Genomic DNA, 17731 nt, shown 5'->3' on the forward strand with positions numbered 1-17731 from the left:
TGGGAAAGAAGAGGCGTGAACAAAGACTAAGCCATACGCCCTGCAACTCTGTTGTAGCCACAGGGGGATTACCTGATCATGCAGGTCATTACAAATTATATTCTTTGTAGAGCTAAAGTAGCATTAAGTAGAGATTTAAAGAAATTAATCTAAAAGTAGATTGCTTCCAACTGGAATCTTTTCTTGCATGTTTTGATTTTTTCCTACATACTTCACCTTTTCTTTGATCTGCCAACAAAACATCCTCCCACTGACTTTTGATGTGAGGCTGTCTTACACGTACAAAATATAATCTGGGGTATTTTGCTTCATGTCCTCTGTAGAAGGCATAAAGGCATGGCCATGTTCCAGTCTAGTACTCGGTTTGCATATTTTTGTACCAGTTAGAAATTTAATCCGTTAATCTTTCTGACCTTTCATTTATTTACTAACAGATTTTATTGTAGTGTTTCTAGATGATAAAACTGCTGTGTATAACAATGCTTTAATCATGGTATTATGGTACTTATAGCTCGCTATATAGCCAGATTTTTAGCTTAAAATTAAATTGTATGTGTTTAAATTAAGGCATTAAAACTTCATTACCTATATATTTTGCAACCATAATAATATGACCACTGTTCACACGAGTATGTTTTGCCATATGCCAGATAGTGCAGTTGGCCATGCCACTCAGTAATCCTGACGAATCAGTCAGTATTGGAGAAACTGAAGATACCCTGTGGCCTAAGGGAAAGTTAGATAAAGAGGATAAGGAGCCAAGCAAATGTTACCATCCTTACCATGAGGAATTTGACGCAGCAAGCTTATCAGTACTCCATTATGTCTGGATCCCTAATCATTGTATTTTATTTTCACTGTATATTTTGCAGTGGTTTGCTCTGGCTTTGCCAGCGGCATGAGAGTTTCAGCTGACATATCTGTAGCCTTCTTGGTGGAGGGTGAGAGAAACCACCTAAGTATTCATGGTTTCCAAAGTCATGTAATGCTTTGAAGGCTTAAAGCATATCTTCAATAACACTGTGAAAATGGAAGTTATACTGTGATAGTGGAAGAGGGTCCAGACACCAGTTCTGTTTAAAACAGTGGCTGTTACTGCCTCGTGGATTTCAGTCCAGTATGAACCTTGAGCCCACTTCAGTGCACTAACCAGAAAGCAGTAAATGGATGGATTGCCTCTGTAAGAGATGTGTTTTCTTAGCCTTTGACCATAGCGTATTTCTCACGTGGGAATTCAGTCAGGTAAAAGGTGAAGGCATTAGACCTTCGTAACAAGCAGAAACATGGCTTGTATTCAGTTGGTTTTCATGCTTGATCCTGTACCTCAATTTGCTGAAAACCCTTTGTAATCTCCTTCAAGCCTCACAGGTGATGTGTTGTAATGGCTATGGTATGGTATAAAAACTAATTTTATTGTTCCACATGGTTAGTAAAGAGCTAATGAGCTAATACAGCATTTTTAGAAGAATCACAACAGCTTCCAGGCCAACAAAAATGTATATTCTTATCCAGTGTCTGAGCTGGAGCTGACCTTATTGACTAAAAATAGATGATAGCCTGACAAATATCAGTCCAGTAAGTGTTCTGAACAAATACTCTGTATTGTAGAATCATTAGTAGAGTCTCATCCTGATGGTGAATGACAAAGAAATTACTCTGCTCTTCCAGCTTTTACTTTAGGTATTTATACATCTTGAATAGGCTGTGACTTCATGTTGTGTTTTCTGTGAACTTTTTGGACTGAAGCAGGGTAGTACAGCTTTGCATAGTCCAGTGCTTTCCACAGGACATCTCTGAGCAACAGCAGTTTCTTTATTTAGTTTCCTATTTTCTTTGTTAAGTATGCACGTAAAAATTAACATTCAAACTCCAGTGTACGCCTGTGTGAGGGGTAAGACAGCTTAAGCTGTCTTTTCAGTCGGACAGCCTGACTAGAGTATTTGCTGGTATTAGCAGTCGGTTACTGAAATGGCCTTGCAGGCTCTTTTCTTGGCATCAAAATTAAATTGCAGCTCTCCAGTCTGATCTGGGAAAATGAAGCGGATAGCCTGGGAGTCACTGTAGGTTAAAACTACTCTTCCAGTTAGCAAAATGTACAACAATCAGAGATCTGGTTCTGGTGCAGATATCTAAACTGTTACTGATTTGAGTGGCTTTGGCTTTAGTCAGGGAAATCTTCCTTGTGTCTAATTATAAGATGATTTGTCTAAAACCTTCTTTGCGGGGTAGTTTTCTAGGAAGAGTTTGGTTTTTCTCCCACACATCACCACTCAGATTCTTGCCCACAGTAGAAGTGCTGAGGACAGCAGTGAGGTTTGTGGTACCTTTCAAGGCAACTGGAGTCAGGGGGGCTGGCGGAAGGATGTGTTTTAAGATTGTCATGAAGAGTTACCTTATTTCAGCTTGAGATTGGATGTGGACGTATTTCACTGTAATGGAAGTCAAATTACTTGGAGTAAAAAACTCCAGAGAGCCCCAAATTATGAGGATTGTGATTTAAAATCACAGTAAATGTCAAGTTCATGTAAAACATTAAGTTCTTTTATTTATCCTAGCTAGTACAAATGCTTAATAACCAAAAGCTTTCCCATCCTTGCTGGTCCTTGTTGGTAGGAAAGCACAGTATGAGTACTGTTTTTCTGTGAGGTGAACCTGAGGAGAAGTCTTTGATCTCTAGTGTGATATGAACACTTTCGTGGTTTTTTTTGGTGTAGTATAAAGACTTTTGAGCAATATCTTACAATTCCATAGAGGTTTGGAAAAATTACATGCAAGTTTTCACAAATGTTTTGCCTACACGTCTTAAGAGAAAACACCTAAATTGTGTTTAAAATTACCTATCCAAAATGCCCTATTGCAATCTGCTCATTCAGGATTTCATCAGGGACCTGTTGCAGGGCAAAACTCTAAATTAATTGTTCCACAGTCTAAAGACTGTAATTTCACTTCAGAGCCAACCTTGCTTGATTAAATCCGCCTTAAATGAAACGGCCAAGAGTTCTTTTGATTAAAGTTAATGAACAGAAGTTAGTGTGTATCTATCCCTTCATGCAATTAGAAATCAGTAGATAAGAATACAAGATCCTTTTTCTTTTTTAAATTAAATCAGATGGTGTATATGCCTTTTTTTATTTTTTAAGCAAAAACTTTATGAAGAAAATGCGTATCACAAGAGATCCGTGATTCGGTGAGGTATCTGTTCCCATTTTAACTGCAGAGTGTCTTTTCTTCCTTGATGAGTTGCTAGATCTGTGAATGACAGTAAAAAGAAGTTTTCCTGAAATACCAGCTTCTTTAGGTACTGCATCTCTGTATCGTATCATTCTCCTGATCGTTTTTCTTCTTCTCTTAGACCCAGGCTTTGTTGTAGGAATGAAGATTATTATTAGCCCCATTTTCCCATTATGCAGCCAGAAAAGGTGGGCAGGAGTCTAAGCTGACATAGCAGATTGAGTTGTGTTTCCTGACTCCTTGGTCAGAAGCCTTGCAGTCATGGACCCACAAGGCTTTCTTTTCTGCTCTTCACTAGCATGCTTAGAAAAAAAACAGTTGTTGTGCTGACAGAATCCCAGTAGGTTGTTGCTGAAAGGAAAGCAAAAAGTCCCCCAAGCCTTGGCCTGTCGTCCCCTTGTCTCTGTTCCTTGTTTCTCGTTCCCTATTCCCACTGCCACGTTTCCTCACGTTTGTTTGTGGACAACAAAGGGGAACAAACAAAATCCCTGATCAGGGGTGCATGATCAGAGAGCAGAATGGTCTGTAGGAGTCATGTGTTTCCTTTTGCTGCCACTTACAGAGCTCAGAGAATGAAAGGTCAAACCGTAACAGTATGGTAGGGTAAGCTTACATCAAGTTTTGTAGGAGCACATACATCTTCCTGGCGTTGTCTCTGCGCTTCTTTTATTCTCTTGGTACTTTGAACCTCTTTAAAAGGTAGACACGCTCAATTTATTTAAAATTAATAATACAATTGTCCTTAACCTCCTCACTTCCTAATGTCTGCTGATGAGGTTTTCAATGATAGGTGTTAATGCAAGAGGCAGAAATAAATCTTGTATGAACTTCATAATTCAATTTCGCTTTCAAATCTGTAGAACTGGCAGGAGAGAGCATCGAAGACACTGAACTGACTGAAATATTGCTGTTACCTACCGTCAAAGTTAAGCTTCCAAAAAAAGGTTCTTTAACTTAGTAGCCAAATGCTTTGTTTTGTGTTTAGTTTGTATTCTCACTCGAGTTCCTTTGGAGGCGGTAATTTCTAGGGGAATTTTTTTTTTTTTTTTGGTAAAAGGTTCTAAAGCTGGTGAAATTCTGCTGGTTTTGCATGGCTCCAAAAATCTGGTTAAGGAAAACATGAAATAATGAAAATAGCGTCTTTCCTTGAATTCATTCTTGCTATCTAAATGTGTAGTTAGTTTCAGTATTAACACCTTGGTGGCAAACAGTGAAAGAATCATCTGATGGGAAAAAGATCTCAAAGTATTTGTTGACAAATTCGGGCAAAGGGAATGTTTGAGTCTGTTTGAGACTGCGTTGCTTGAGGTTTTCCTTGAAGTCAGGAGGGCAGAAACATTTTAATGACGTTATTGCTCACAGAATGGTTTGGGTTGGAAAGGACCTTACGATCATCTAGTTCCAACACTCTGCCACGAGCAGATGATTCATCATCTGAATATTCAGTATGAACTTCATGAGTGCATCCCACGAGCCTTTGTTACACAGCCTCATCCTTTAATATGTTTAATGGAGACAACCTGCTACATGCTAGTAACAGGAGTTTCTATTGCAAAACCCCTGTGAAATGGGGGTTGATCTTTCCCAGCTCTGTCAGTCACAGAGACGATTGAAAGCTACTGATTATGTGTCAGTTCAAAGTGATTATTAAAAGGGAATTATTAGACTCTCAACTTGCAACAACATCCCTAATAACATAGCATTTTAAGAAGAGCTTTAAAGCCAGCTGCTCACTAGCCTGGCTCTTGCAGATTGAATGTTTGCTTGTGACAGTGCAGTTGTAAATACCGTTCTTGGAAGCATCTCAGTGAGATAGACTTCAGAAGGCATTCAGAATACACTTGATGATCATTGAAAGATAAAAGGAAGCTTTTCCTTTTGTCACAGATATGAATATGCACCAGGTATGACTGCTGGTGCAAAAGCAAACCGCTGCAAATGTCAGCGTTTGATAATCCTAAAGAAGATTGTTTCATACCCATAGTCTGAACTACAGAGTCTTGGAGTGATGATTTTAATTTCCCATGAAAGGAATTTGGATGCAATGGGAACACAGAAGGAAAAAGTATAGACACATCCACAAAGGCAAGAGCTTGTGTGGTTGAGCCTTTTTATCAAGTATGTGAAATCCATGCCATGAATAGTTTTCTGGATTGTGTGCAGTTCTGGTGTCCTCAACATAAAAAGGGCATGGAACTGTTGGAACAAGTCCAGAGGAGGGCCACGAGGATGATCAGGGGACTGGGGCACCTCCCGTATGAAGACAGGCTGAGGAAGTTGGGGCTGTTCAGCCTGGAGAAGAGAAGGCTGCGTGGGGGCCTCATAGCAGCCTTCCAGTACCTGAAGGGGGCCTATAGGGATGCTGGGGAGGGACTCTTCGTCAGGGACTGCAGTGACAGGACAAGGGGTAATGGGTTAAATCTTAAACAGGGAACGTTTAGACTGGATATAAGGAGGAAATTCTTTCCTGTTAGGGTGGTGAGGCACTGGAATGGGTTGCCCAGGGAGGTTGTGAATGCTCCATCCCTGGCAGTGCTCAAGGCCAGGTTGGATGAAGCCTTTGGTGGGATGGTTTAGTGTGAGGTGTCCCTGCCCATGGCAGGGGGGTTGGAACTGGATGATCTTGAGGTCCTTTCCAACCCTAACTATTCTATGATTCTATGATTCTGTGATTAGGTTTAGCTAGTCTGCACCAAGTGCCTTTTATAACCTCTAGTAACTGCTTAAAAAAATTAAGAACAAAAATAACTGCTTTTCATCTGATGTCTGCCTTGCCTGCAGACAGTAAAACTGCAGTTAGTCATCTGAGAGCAATTTCACACGTCAGGTTCCCATCCTGCAGAGCATCACTGGGGCTGCCCAAGGCACCTGGCTTTTCTTTTTGAAGCGGCACTCTCGAAGAGGAGCTGTGGCAGCTCTGAGCAGCAGAGCACTTCATCTTTTTTGGGTGGTGCTGCTGCTCATGTGGGGCCCTGTTGGCTTCAAAAAGTGAATGAATAAAACGAATTTTACGTATTGATTACAGTCAGTAGATATTGGATCTTTTGTGATAAAATGCTTACTCCGTTACAATTGAAGATGTGCAATGCAGAGTCCTTTTATTTTTCTTTCCCTTTGAGAGATTTCAGAGTATCAGAAAATAAGGAGGTATGTTTATCATGATTTAGTTAAGTTCAGAATGTGTGACAGCATATAGTGTGAACTCCAGTTTAGCTCCACATCTGGATGTATTTTGCTGTCAGTTCAGAATAAATTTCCCAACATTCTTCTACAAATCAAGCTTCAGAGTTGTGTACCTGTATCAGTCTCCAGTAATGGCTCTCCACGTTCAGATGGAAGCAGATGAATAAAGGGAGCACTCGACCAAGGACGCTGGGTTGAACTTGGTCCTATCCCTTTTCAAAGTGAGCATATCAGTCATCCTCCAGTATCAGATGTCACCACAGGAAGTAGAGGGTGATGCATGTCAAATGCTTTGGTAGCTGTTTGCCAAGGCCACTCCAGCAGACGCCACGCTCTCGCTGCTGGCCCAGGGATGCATGGTAAATTCAATCCTGTTGTTGTTCTTTCTGAATAGATTTTGACAGGACTTTGTTTTGACTTGTGCTCCGGAGAAAAGATTGGTTTCCTTCACTAGTCAGGTCTGTTTTGATCTTTTTAATATGGCTGTTCACTTCCAAAAGCAGACTTCACACTGATAGAGCACCTGTAAATCATAGCCCTTGCTGCCTGGTGTTATTTTTTTTCCTGCCAGCCAACAATTCAGTTTTCATTGAAGCTGCTTAAAGCCAATGAATATGAGCTTTTAGCATGCAGGCGTTGTGAGAAATATTAAGTCCTGTAGATTTTAAATTAATTTCAGGCAGAATAATATTGTTATTTGGGACGTAGACCGACTTCAGAAGTTAATTCATTTGATGCAGCACAATAGTAATTCAACATAATGTACTCATGCCATTAGACTTGCACAGAAAAATGCTCTAAACAGCTATAATGAATAGTTTGGATTTTGAAAGCCTAGGAGAGCAATTTCACCTTGAATCATAACTGGCATCTCTCAGAATGCTTGTACATTATGAAAATTCAGAAAGGTGTTTGAATGCAAGTAAATTTCAGTACCACCCTGGGTAAAATTAACATTTTAGTGGCACTCAAAACACTTCTGGAGATGTAGTGGTAAAATCTGCTTTCACCTGCCTAGTTGTGGCAGAAACTAACCCTGATTCAAGGAACCGGCATTATGCTGTACATAAAAACCATAGGGAGAGTTTCCCAAGGGGCTAAAAATCCAAGTCCTGTTTTTCAATAGAATTCAGCTGCTTAGAGAGCTTGATTCTTACCCACTTAGCTTCAAAGTCATTTAAGTACCTCTAAACATGCCCAGAGGAGTGGTGTGTGTGGTATTGCTGCTTCTCTATCTGCTTTGGGTTAAGTCCACCACCAGCACAGACTGCTGCAGTGTTAGTGCCGCTAAGTCCATAGTTTTGTAGCTTTAACAATAGCAAAGGCTAAATTCTTTGTTATCAAAGTAAAGTTCTGGTGTTACAGATCCAGCATTTACAGCCATGTTAAACATTTTGGAGCTGTGTAGCTAAATCTGTTCACTAGCAAAAGAGTTGCATTAAATGTTTGGTAGGAGCTTTCAATCTTATCTCCTATCTAGCTCCTTAGCAAACAAGTTCAGTCTAACAAGTTAAGAGTTTACATATGTGTATCACAATCAAATTGGCAAGGTATTTGCTAATAATTAATAACATAGCATAAATTGCCATGCTTCTATTGTTTCTGTTAAGGGAAACCCGTAAATCACGGTTTCTCAAGAAACGTAGCCAGACCACAGCACAGACAGCAAATGCTCTGCTCCCCGCAAAGCTGTGTCTGGCTGCTGCATCCCCAGCAGTACTGGTTACTACAGTGCCAGGCTTGCTTTCCACCCTCGATAAGAGGACATTCATGCAGGCAAAGTCTGTTGGTGAGGCAGGGGAAGTTTGACATAGGCATGCTGTGGGAAGCTGGTCATGTATATTGTGCATGGCTATATGTTAAATGTGTTTTGGATGGGAAGTGTTGTGGTGTGGGGTGCAGTTGTGTGTATACATAGAAGGCCTGCAAACACAGGGTGAGGTGATACTGATTGGGAAGTTCTAGATTTTTTAATTCTATTTTTTCATTGACTCCTAGGTGTTATCTGTAAACAGCCTCGCTTCTGATTAGGCCTCATCAAAGTGAACAGGAAGGGTTTGATTAAAACAAGTCAGTGCTTTATTCTTGGCTTGTGTAACATGGAGCCAGTTAATCCAGACTTGGGCATAATTAAGGTCTGCCAATCTGAAGCATATAACCCCCTTCTTTAATATTATGACTAACGTGGTGGTGACTTGTCATTTGCAAACATGTGAATCTGTCTTTATTCTTACGAAGAACCTCTCTGCTCACACACATCAGCAACTACAGCAAGGTCTTGGATTCCTATGGGATAGATACATTCTGGAGGCATTTGTTGCCCCTGACTCCTCAAGGAAGCTTCGCACAGCTTTGACAGTGGCCTAATACTGTAGGTTTTTGTAAGGAGAACCCAGTCATCGTGGCCTTTTTGTAAGAGATATTGGCCCAGGTGATCATGTCATAATTTTAGCAGCTTTCTCTCCAAATCTTTCACAGAAATAAGATCCTTCAGGCACCAGGTAGTATCCCAGGCAGTAAGTCTTTTTCTCATTGCTATGAAACCACAGCTGCACATAATAACCTAAGGGTGTGTGCAAGAGATAAATGTGTATGGGTCCAGAAGTGACATTAGGTCCCTGAAGGGCCTGAAATATCACTTGAGATCTTGAGATGCTGAATATCACATGTTGTCCTGCTCACATATTTTACTCAGATCTGCCTTATGATAACTTGTGATATATGTCAAAGTGTTGGGGAAAAGAATTGAAGCATCATGTTTTCTTTATTAAAAGGAAAAAAGAAGAAGACGACTCCACAGAAGACCAAAATGTTTCTGAGCTAGTTAATATCTGGTGAATGGAGAGTTGTTCTGAATATTGAATTGCTGGAGGTGAAGTTAATAGTCATAGTCTGTATGTGGTCTCCCATCCTTTTGCGCTGCTGTATTCCAAAGCAGTGTTACCTCATATGTTATATTCTTGCTGTCTGCCAGTTCTTTTCCTGCTTGCTCAAATTTAATAAATTCAGAAATGGACCTAAGTCTACTTTTAGAGAGCTATCAGCATTATGCTAGCAGTTACTCACTGCTAATTAGCCTGTTTAGCTTCAGGTGGTCCCTAAGGGAAGGGGCATTGGTTTCCGTGGGTGACACAGGGCAGAAGCTTAACTGGGGTGAACCAAGTTGTGATCTGGAGGACCAAACTACCCTTGCAGGCTGCAGGAGGAGCCTGCTGGGATCCCTGCCTGGACAAAGCATCTAGTTTGGAGGACAGCTAGAGTACCCCTTGCTTTGTAATGTTGGGGTGTTTGGCATGAGAGAGCTTGCTCCCTTGGAATTCAGTTCATAAAGAAACTTCCTATATCATGGCTTTCCTTGTCCTCCACACCTGACCCAGGTAATCCAGTCTTGTGTGGTGTTTGAGATGTGTGTGTCTTTGATGAAGCAGAGCTGGCTTAGGTTTGCAGCCCTTTTCCTAAGAGTTCCTGTCTTCTGCATTCCAACCCTAGTTTACCTCCCTGTACAGTGTGTTCATTCCCTCTGACATTTTGCCAGTAAGGAAAACAAAAGCCAACCAAAACCACAGAAGAAGCAGATACAATGAGAAGTTTGAATCCTGTTTTTCTTTGGAAGATGCATGATCTTTTCTCATCAGATTCTATGTATAGCATCTCACCAGACAGGGCCCTTTGCCAGCCTGAAGTCTCATGTGGGACACCGTTGCCTGTCAGTGCCATTTCAGATGAGCTTTTATTTTTTGCCTTAGACTGTAGTTACTGTTGATAGCTGGCATTGCTGCAGTGTTTCCTATTTGAAGAACCACCCTGAAAGTAATTTGTTTTTTCCCTTTAAGATACCAGTGATCTAAATAGAGAAAGTTGGTTAATTTGGGAAAGAATCCCCAAATGTTCATTTTTCCTTGCATATGCTTAACAATTTCTTTCTAGGAGACAAAGGCAGGAGATGCACTCCCATTTCTGCATTACAGCGGGCTTCCTTTGCGTGCCTTGTCTTCTAAGCAGATCCTTATTTTTGTGATCACAGATTGGAAGTGAAGCACGTTCCTGTCTGCTTGTTTTGTGTTAAGAGTCTTCCTTGGGAAGATCTTACTTTGCAAATACCTAATAGCAGCATGATGTGGTGTTTCAGAGTCAGGGAATATGCTTCAATCTGTCTTTTCTTTTGTAATCAAATTGTTATCCTATAGAAGACGGCTGTTGATACATGGGTATGCTTTCCTCTATGAATAATTCAAATCAAGATTTGATTTAAAGCTTGCAGCACTTAACACCAGTCAACAGGATAATTATATGATTGGTGCTGAGAGAAACTAGCATCTATATTAAAGGGAGAGCGGATCTGGTGCTGGAAGTTAGATGAGCAAGTTAATTAGTCCTGTCTCTGCCACCAGTGACCTTCTGTGCCCTTGTGGTAAAGCTTTTGACTGCCACACTGATGTGTAGATGTTGAAAGGGAGGCATTGTTTCAAAGAAAAGAAGCTATTGTTTCAAGAATCCCCAAAGCCTTGTAAGATTTAGCTTATTCAAGTTTGTGGTGCTTTCAGCTCTGTCAGATATGAGCAGGTGATGTTCATAATGCTAATTGTAATGTGTTATATTTGAAGAATTTCAAACACGTGACTTTTTTTTATTTAATTGCTAGAAAAAGTGGCAGAAGAGAGAAAGCTCAGAGTTTTCTTTGCTTTCTGGAAGTCCCAGAGTTGATGAGTTTTTAAGCACACCAAAGTTTAATGAAAAAATCCAGTTCTTGCTAAGCTCTGCTACTGGTCTCTGAGGCTGTGGCTGTTTGTAATGGATTATGAGAACAATGTTGTTGAACTGAGTTTCTCTTTTATGTGTGGTAAGAACACTTTTGCATTCTAGAAAGCTTTTTAATTGTAGTAACTTTAATAAATTTAAATTAAGTTATGGATATCTATTATAACTGTCCTGGGTTTACCAGGAGCCGTTTTGCTCCTTCTTAGGAACTGGTGCAAGCTCTGTGTTTTGACTTCCAGCCTGGGCAGAGAGCTGATAACACCGATTGGTTTTAATTGTTGCTAAGTAATGTTTATTCTGGCCAAGGACTCTGAGAGCCTCATGCTCTGCTGGGGACGAGAGGAGGCCGGGAGGAAGCAGAGACAGGACACCTGACCCAAACTAGCCAAAGAGGTATTCCATACCACAGCACGTCATGCCCAGGGAGGGAACTGGGAGTTACCCAGAAGGGCACGGTCTCTCTCTTCAGGGGGGTCAAACTCGTTCAGCAGTGGTTTCGTATTCTCTTGTTATTTTCTCTTATCAATATTATCATTGGTGGTAGCAGCAGTGGTTTGTGTTATACCTTAGTTACTGGGCTGTTCTTATCTCAGCCCGTGGGAGTTACATTCTCTCGGTTCTCCTCCCCATCCCTCCGGGAGTGGGGAGGGTCGGGGTGGGGGGGGTGAGTGGACGAGCTGTGTGGATTGGTTTAAACCACAACAATAACATGTAAAATTATGAGGTCCCACGTCACAAAGTAGTGCAAAAATCGTTACAATGACTTTGCTTTGGTGAAGGATTGAGCGTAAGATGAACACTGGCCTAGTGCTAAAAAGGTGAACCCTATTCAGGTTATTTTTAATAAGCTTTTGAAATGGTTGCATTTTGCTGTTTACATAATTAAAAGGGAGGGAAAGCTACTCAAACTCGTAAGTAAAGCAGAACCTTTGGGTCTCGCAGCGTCTTCTCCAGTCTTGTTTCAGTTGCAAACACTTGAAGTGCAAAATGCAAAGTTAAAACTTTCAGGTATGGCTGCCATAAAATTTAAGTTGCAGGCCCTGAAGGTTTTAATGCATGCAGAGAAGAGAAAAAACACTGCTTTTCCTGTTTCAGACTGTTGGGGGTTTTGTTTTTTTTTTTTTTTTTACCCTGGCTTTCTATCTTTTCTATCTTTTCTATCTTTTTTCCTGTCTCTAAGCATTTTGTACATGCAAAATGTGTTTCCATTCTCTAAAGTGCTATTCCTGACTGTGTGTTTAGACTGAGGAACCGACATGATTGGTGTTTGTTACCCATTTTACATCCCCGTTGCCAGGGGCCTGTGCCCTTACACTGCGACGTTTACACATGTATAATTAGGATATTTTCCAGCAAACCAGCAACGTAGCAGGTTGAGCGCTATGAGTGAAATGAAACTCCTAAGTGCATTTGGAAGAGCACTGATTACCAGGCTAAATAATCCAGAACAAATGGCTAGAGTTTTGAAAGGCTAACAGACAGAAATGGCTAATAAACCCAAGCCTTTTGGAGTAGTTGCAGCAGTTGTCTAGTTTTTTCTTTCCAAGTTATTCATGCAAACCTAGCAAAAGTAGGACTGCTGTAACATAGCGCTTTGCATACTAGGGACAGTGATTTAGATGCTATGGGTGAAGTGCTGGTAGGAAGCCACAGCACTAATTTGTATAACATGCTCATTTCCATGAAGGCACCCTGAACTCACCAGTCTGCTTTTTTAAGGGAACGTATCCAAAGATACAGTACTAGAGTGCTTCCCACCTAGTTTTGACTCAGCACCAATAACACTGTTGTGTAAATAGAGAAAAATTGTACCTGCTGCTGGAAATGGATTTAATATAAAAGCTTTGAACACAACTCTTCCACTGCCCACTGAGTCCTGACAGGGGACTTCCTTTCATCTGGCATTGCTCCCACTCCATCAGCTTGCAGTGGCCTCCTGGGTTGCAACAAAATCCATGCCGAGTCCCTTTTGGATTTCTGAGCAAATTTTCTTTCCACCGTCTCTAGCACTTGGGGTTGATGTGCTCCTGCCCTTCTCCCACCTAGCTGTGACCCTCATTTTCTTCCCATCCCATCTGAATTTGAGAAGCATCTTTCCATGCACCGATAAGGACCACCCTTCCTTTTCTCCTCCCTCTTTCTTCCACTTTGTCATCCACATTGCAGCCAACAGGACAGAGCAACCTTCCCCCTTAGTGCCTAGCCACAGCTCTTTAATCGAGACATATGCTTGTGGTGTGAGCACACGCTTCTGCTGTTAGTCATTGCTCCCCTCACTACAGGACTTCAGTCCTAGCCAGCATATTTGGGCAGAGCAGCCTTTATTTCATTGAAGCAACAGCTTCTTTGTGTCAAGGGCACATCAGCTTTGTGTTAGGCTAACACATCAGCATTGCAAACAAGGGCAAATTCAGATACAGGTTTTATAGGAGGGCTAATTTTCTCAGAGGCGGCTGCTGAAGAGCACATAATGCCAAGCCATATGGCTGGAAACCTTCATACAAAATTAATTCCATCATAATCTGGTAGGGTCTGTTTGTTGCCATTTTCCCAAGGATCTTTTTCGTGTTCAAAGAATCTGTGATATTCACTGAGCAACTCTTGTGTGGAGATCTGGGAAGATAAGTATACCTGCTGTTCCTAGTTTTTCCCTGTCAGAGAAGTATAATCTTATAGCAGAGGGATTTTTTCATTCTGCCATTAGAGTTATCATGCCAAAACAATGAGTAATGGCTGTACAGAAAAGGCATGACAGTCAATTATGTGGCCATACATACCAAGGTGAAGGCAATAGGTCTTGTAATGTCTCTGGCGAGGTATTTTGGTAATTTTGAGCCTTCAGTAGCCATAAACTGGAACTACTGCAGTAACTTTTCAGCACAGTGCTTAAAATCTATCGGGATGCCATGTTTTACGTTTGATTTTCTCCCATATTCCTCCTTCAGGCATTACTGGATTGGGACTTTTTTTAAAGGGCCCTACTTTGAACTAATTATGACAAATGTTGACATGGCATCTGTTGCTCACTTTAAATTACCTCTTAGTCCATTAGAATTCATCTTGAAGGCATTGTTACAATGAATTTTTTTTTTTCCATGAACATTAATACAACCTGTGGGAGATCTGAATAAAAAAGAAAATTCACCAGTCCTGCCAAGAGAAAAGCTGATGTGCCAGCTGCTCTTTTCCTTTCTTTTTCCCCTTGTTTTTTGTTATCCTGCTTCCTGTAATATTAATACAGCTGGTTTCCAAGGTACTTAAATAGATAACAGGTTGTTAGAGCATGGAGGAATTCTCCTCGAGAGTGAATAATTAGGATTGCTTCCTGAGCAAGCTGCTTCCACTACGCAAAAGCTGCTGTATTGAAATAACCAAACTTTGTGTTCTCTAGAGGAGACTGTGCTGTTCTGTCTTACGGATATATTTCCACTAAATCCAAGATTAGTGAGTAATTTCTCAAGTTGCCTTTTCCAGTGGTCAGTCTGTAGCAGAGCAAAGGAGTTTATCCCTGTCCTCCAGATGAAATGTCTCCCTTTGGGTGACATTGTGTGCTTCATAGCACCTGTCTGATCAACGCTTTACCTACTGTGTTTCATTCAAAATTTATAAATGCGACTTAGGAAATCATGCTAAATGATAGTAATAATTCAACCCAGGTGTGAAGGAAACCTCATCAGGTTCATGAAAACTAGCTGGGTGTTAATGTTCATCTGTCAGAGTTCTGTAGGTACAAATAGATATGCGTTGCAGAGCGGTTGGTGGGTATTAACTTCAGGAAGGAGAATGCTTATTATGTGACTCAAAAAAAAAAAGACTTAAATTTAGAGGGTAACTCAATAAAAAGATGCTGGTAGGTTCTGAGATAATATGGAAGTCCTACAATCCTTGTGCAGATGGCGTTGATCAAAACAAATCCCTTTCGATGCAAGGCTTATGGAGGCTTGATGAGGGAAAGATTTTTGAAGTCCTTTTTTGTCCATATGTAGTGAAATTCCTGCAGAATGGATTTGAGGTTTGCACCTGCCATAGTGTTTGGTAATGCTAGACGGCAGTATTAGCAGGTCATGATTAGGAGAAGGCATTACATGACTACAGAATAAACCAGAAAGCATCACCCAAGCACAGAATAAAACTGTTACTAAGCTTGGCAGAGGAAGAAAGTGGAAAATATTACTTCTCTGCTTTTCTTGAGCTTAATACAGGTATTTCAGTAGACCTGTTTTATGGATGGATTTAAAAGCGGATGGTTATTAAAAGGAATTTTCACAGTCCATGGAGATCTTGTTTCTTCTTTTATTTTTATACCACTGTTATTTTTTATACTACTGTTGGTTTAGTTCTTTAAAGAGGTCATGATCAGTTTGAGCAAATAAACCTTATAACGTTTTGCATTTCGTTCCACAGAAATACCTCAGGAGCTTTTTCTCTGCAATGCTGAACTCTCCATCATCTCCACTGCACATTGATAAAGTGGGGCTAACTCTGTCAAAATACACCATCTGTGAATTCTCACCCTTCTTCAGGAAAGGCGTTTTTGACTATAGCAGCCATGGGACCAGCTAACTTTTGTGCCAGGACCTTTATGCCAGAGGAGCACAGTTGGAGTGGTGCCTTCACTTTTGCCATGCAAGAGAAATGAGGGGAAGAAGAAAAGTTATCTTCCTCCATACCTGGAAAGTTGCATCAGAACAACTCCAGTAAAGACATCTACACCCCAGCCTGTGTCCTTTACCAGCTCTCATATCAGTGCCTGCATTTTCCTGGCATGGGGTATACAGACTTTTTGTGTAAGTTGCTCTGTTAATACTGTATTCTCTTGCTGAGTTTGGAACCGCTCCTTAGAAGGAGTGCTTCCTTCCCATTTGCTCAGACAATTTGTTCTGATGGTGCGAGAGCATCTCGAGTTTACCACGGTGGTGTGTCATGCTGACAGAGGGTTTCTGAGCAGCCTTTTGGTTTCTGTCCAAGCTGTTTCTTAAAGAACACTTCTTCTTCTGTTGCCTTACAGCATACTGTCATGTTTGAGGTAATGCTCATACTCCACTGATACTTCTTTTTTCCCTCCCAGACATGTATTTTAACTATTTGACTGTATAATTGTATAATTAAAGGGCCTGGGTAACTTGAATGTTTACAAAAATATATGCAGCAGAAAGAATATAATTTAAACCCTGTAAAAGTCTTCCACACGTGGTTGTTTTGGAGCAGAATGAATCACTTGCCATTAATTAAGAAGCAGAGGAAGCGATAGTTACCGAAGAATGCGGTCAGCATCTTTTCAGATTTTCTAATTACCCAGACTGCAAGTGGATACTGTGCACTCACTGTACAGAGCTCAGAGCTATGCATAAAGCTAATGCAAAGTGCTGTATTTCTTTTTCTTTCTTTTCCTGAAAAACAGCATCTTCACAATAGCATAACACTGTAAAACCTGAGTTTCATTTGCATCGGTTTGAAATTTACAGGATTTGACTAACAGTGCTTTAAAATTACTCAGGACTCATTCAGACTTGCACATGTATATACAGGTAAAGCTCATTTTATATTGCTGCAGATCCAAATATATATATATATAAATATAAATATATATATACACACACACTGTGACTGGAACTGAATATGTGTGCATATTCATATATAATTGGTTGTGTAAAAATCAGAATCAAACTACTTCCAGTTATTAAAACACATAATGAAAGGTAAGTTTTGTGTGTTGTTCGTTAGGTGTGTGAAGCATTATTTGTGAGTTGCCATCATTGACTGCCGGCAGGTCTTGGTAATCAAACTATTTCATGTTGTATAAAATGATCATTAAAACCTAAAGTAACAACATTGGCTACATTTTTATTTCATAACCTAAATTTTAAACCCAGTGATGTTTCCTATTTAATACGATGTATAAAAATAACCGGGTTCTATTACTAAGTCTAGTCTGCTGCTATAAGCATTTCTTACCGAAAAAGAGGAGAGGGAGGGGGGGAGAAAAGAAAAAAAAAAAGACTGGATCATTTAGATTTTGAGAGTGTTTTTATTCTTTTGATTCATTTCAGTAAAAGCAAAAGTTGGGGTAAAATTTCTAAACCACCGGAGCCCTATTGTCAGCAGGGTAGACTTTAATGTCTTTGGATATGTCTGACTGTATCTGACTGTATTACTAAGACATCTTAATAGCTTCGGTTGGGAGCCAGGTTTTTAAGCTAAGCATTCCAATCATGGAACCTTAGAATGGTTTGGGTTGGAAGGGGCCTTAAAGATCACTTAGTTCCAACCACCCTGCCATGGGCAGGGACACCTTCCACTAAACCAGGTTGCTTAAAGCACCATCTAACCTGGTCTTTAACGTTTCCAGGGATGGGACATCCAGAGTTTCTCTTTTTCAGTGTCTCACCACCCTCATAGTGAAGAAATCCAAACCTGTGGATTCCCAGACCATTTCCAGTCTCCCTCATGCACTTCTGCACTAGAGAACTGACTTCACCTGCGCTTCATCACTGACCCTATGATCCTTACCATGCCCTGTACCTATTTTTCACCTTTCCAGTATCTCTCAGGGCCTTTC

At 40.6% G+C, this 17731-nt stretch overlaps 1 protein-coding gene across 2 annotated transcripts in view; it reads left to right on the plus strand.

Annotated features, from left to right (window-relative positions):
* Positions 1 to 17004, plus strand: part of KIF16B (kinesin family member 16B) — a 147507-nt gene extending 130503 nt beyond the window's left edge. For both annotated transcript variants that reach the window (XM_065682303.1, XM_065682304.1), the window contains exon 26: positions 15577 to 17004. In XM_065682303.1, coding sequence (XP_065538375.1) covers positions 15577 to 15735 — 159 coding nt within the window. In that variant the 3' untranslated portion in view covers positions 15736 to 17004. The remainder of the gene's footprint in view (positions 1 to 15576) is intronic.
* Positions 17005 to 17731: the final 727 nt, after the last annotated feature.

The sequence above is a fragment of the Lathamus discolor genome, chromosome 5 (genome assembly GCF_037157495.1).
Source record: "Lathamus discolor isolate bLatDis1 chromosome 5, bLatDis1.hap1, whole genome shotgun sequence".
In the NCBI taxonomy this organism is placed as follows: domain Eukaryota; kingdom Metazoa; phylum Chordata; class Aves; order Psittaciformes; family Psittacidae; genus Lathamus; species Lathamus discolor.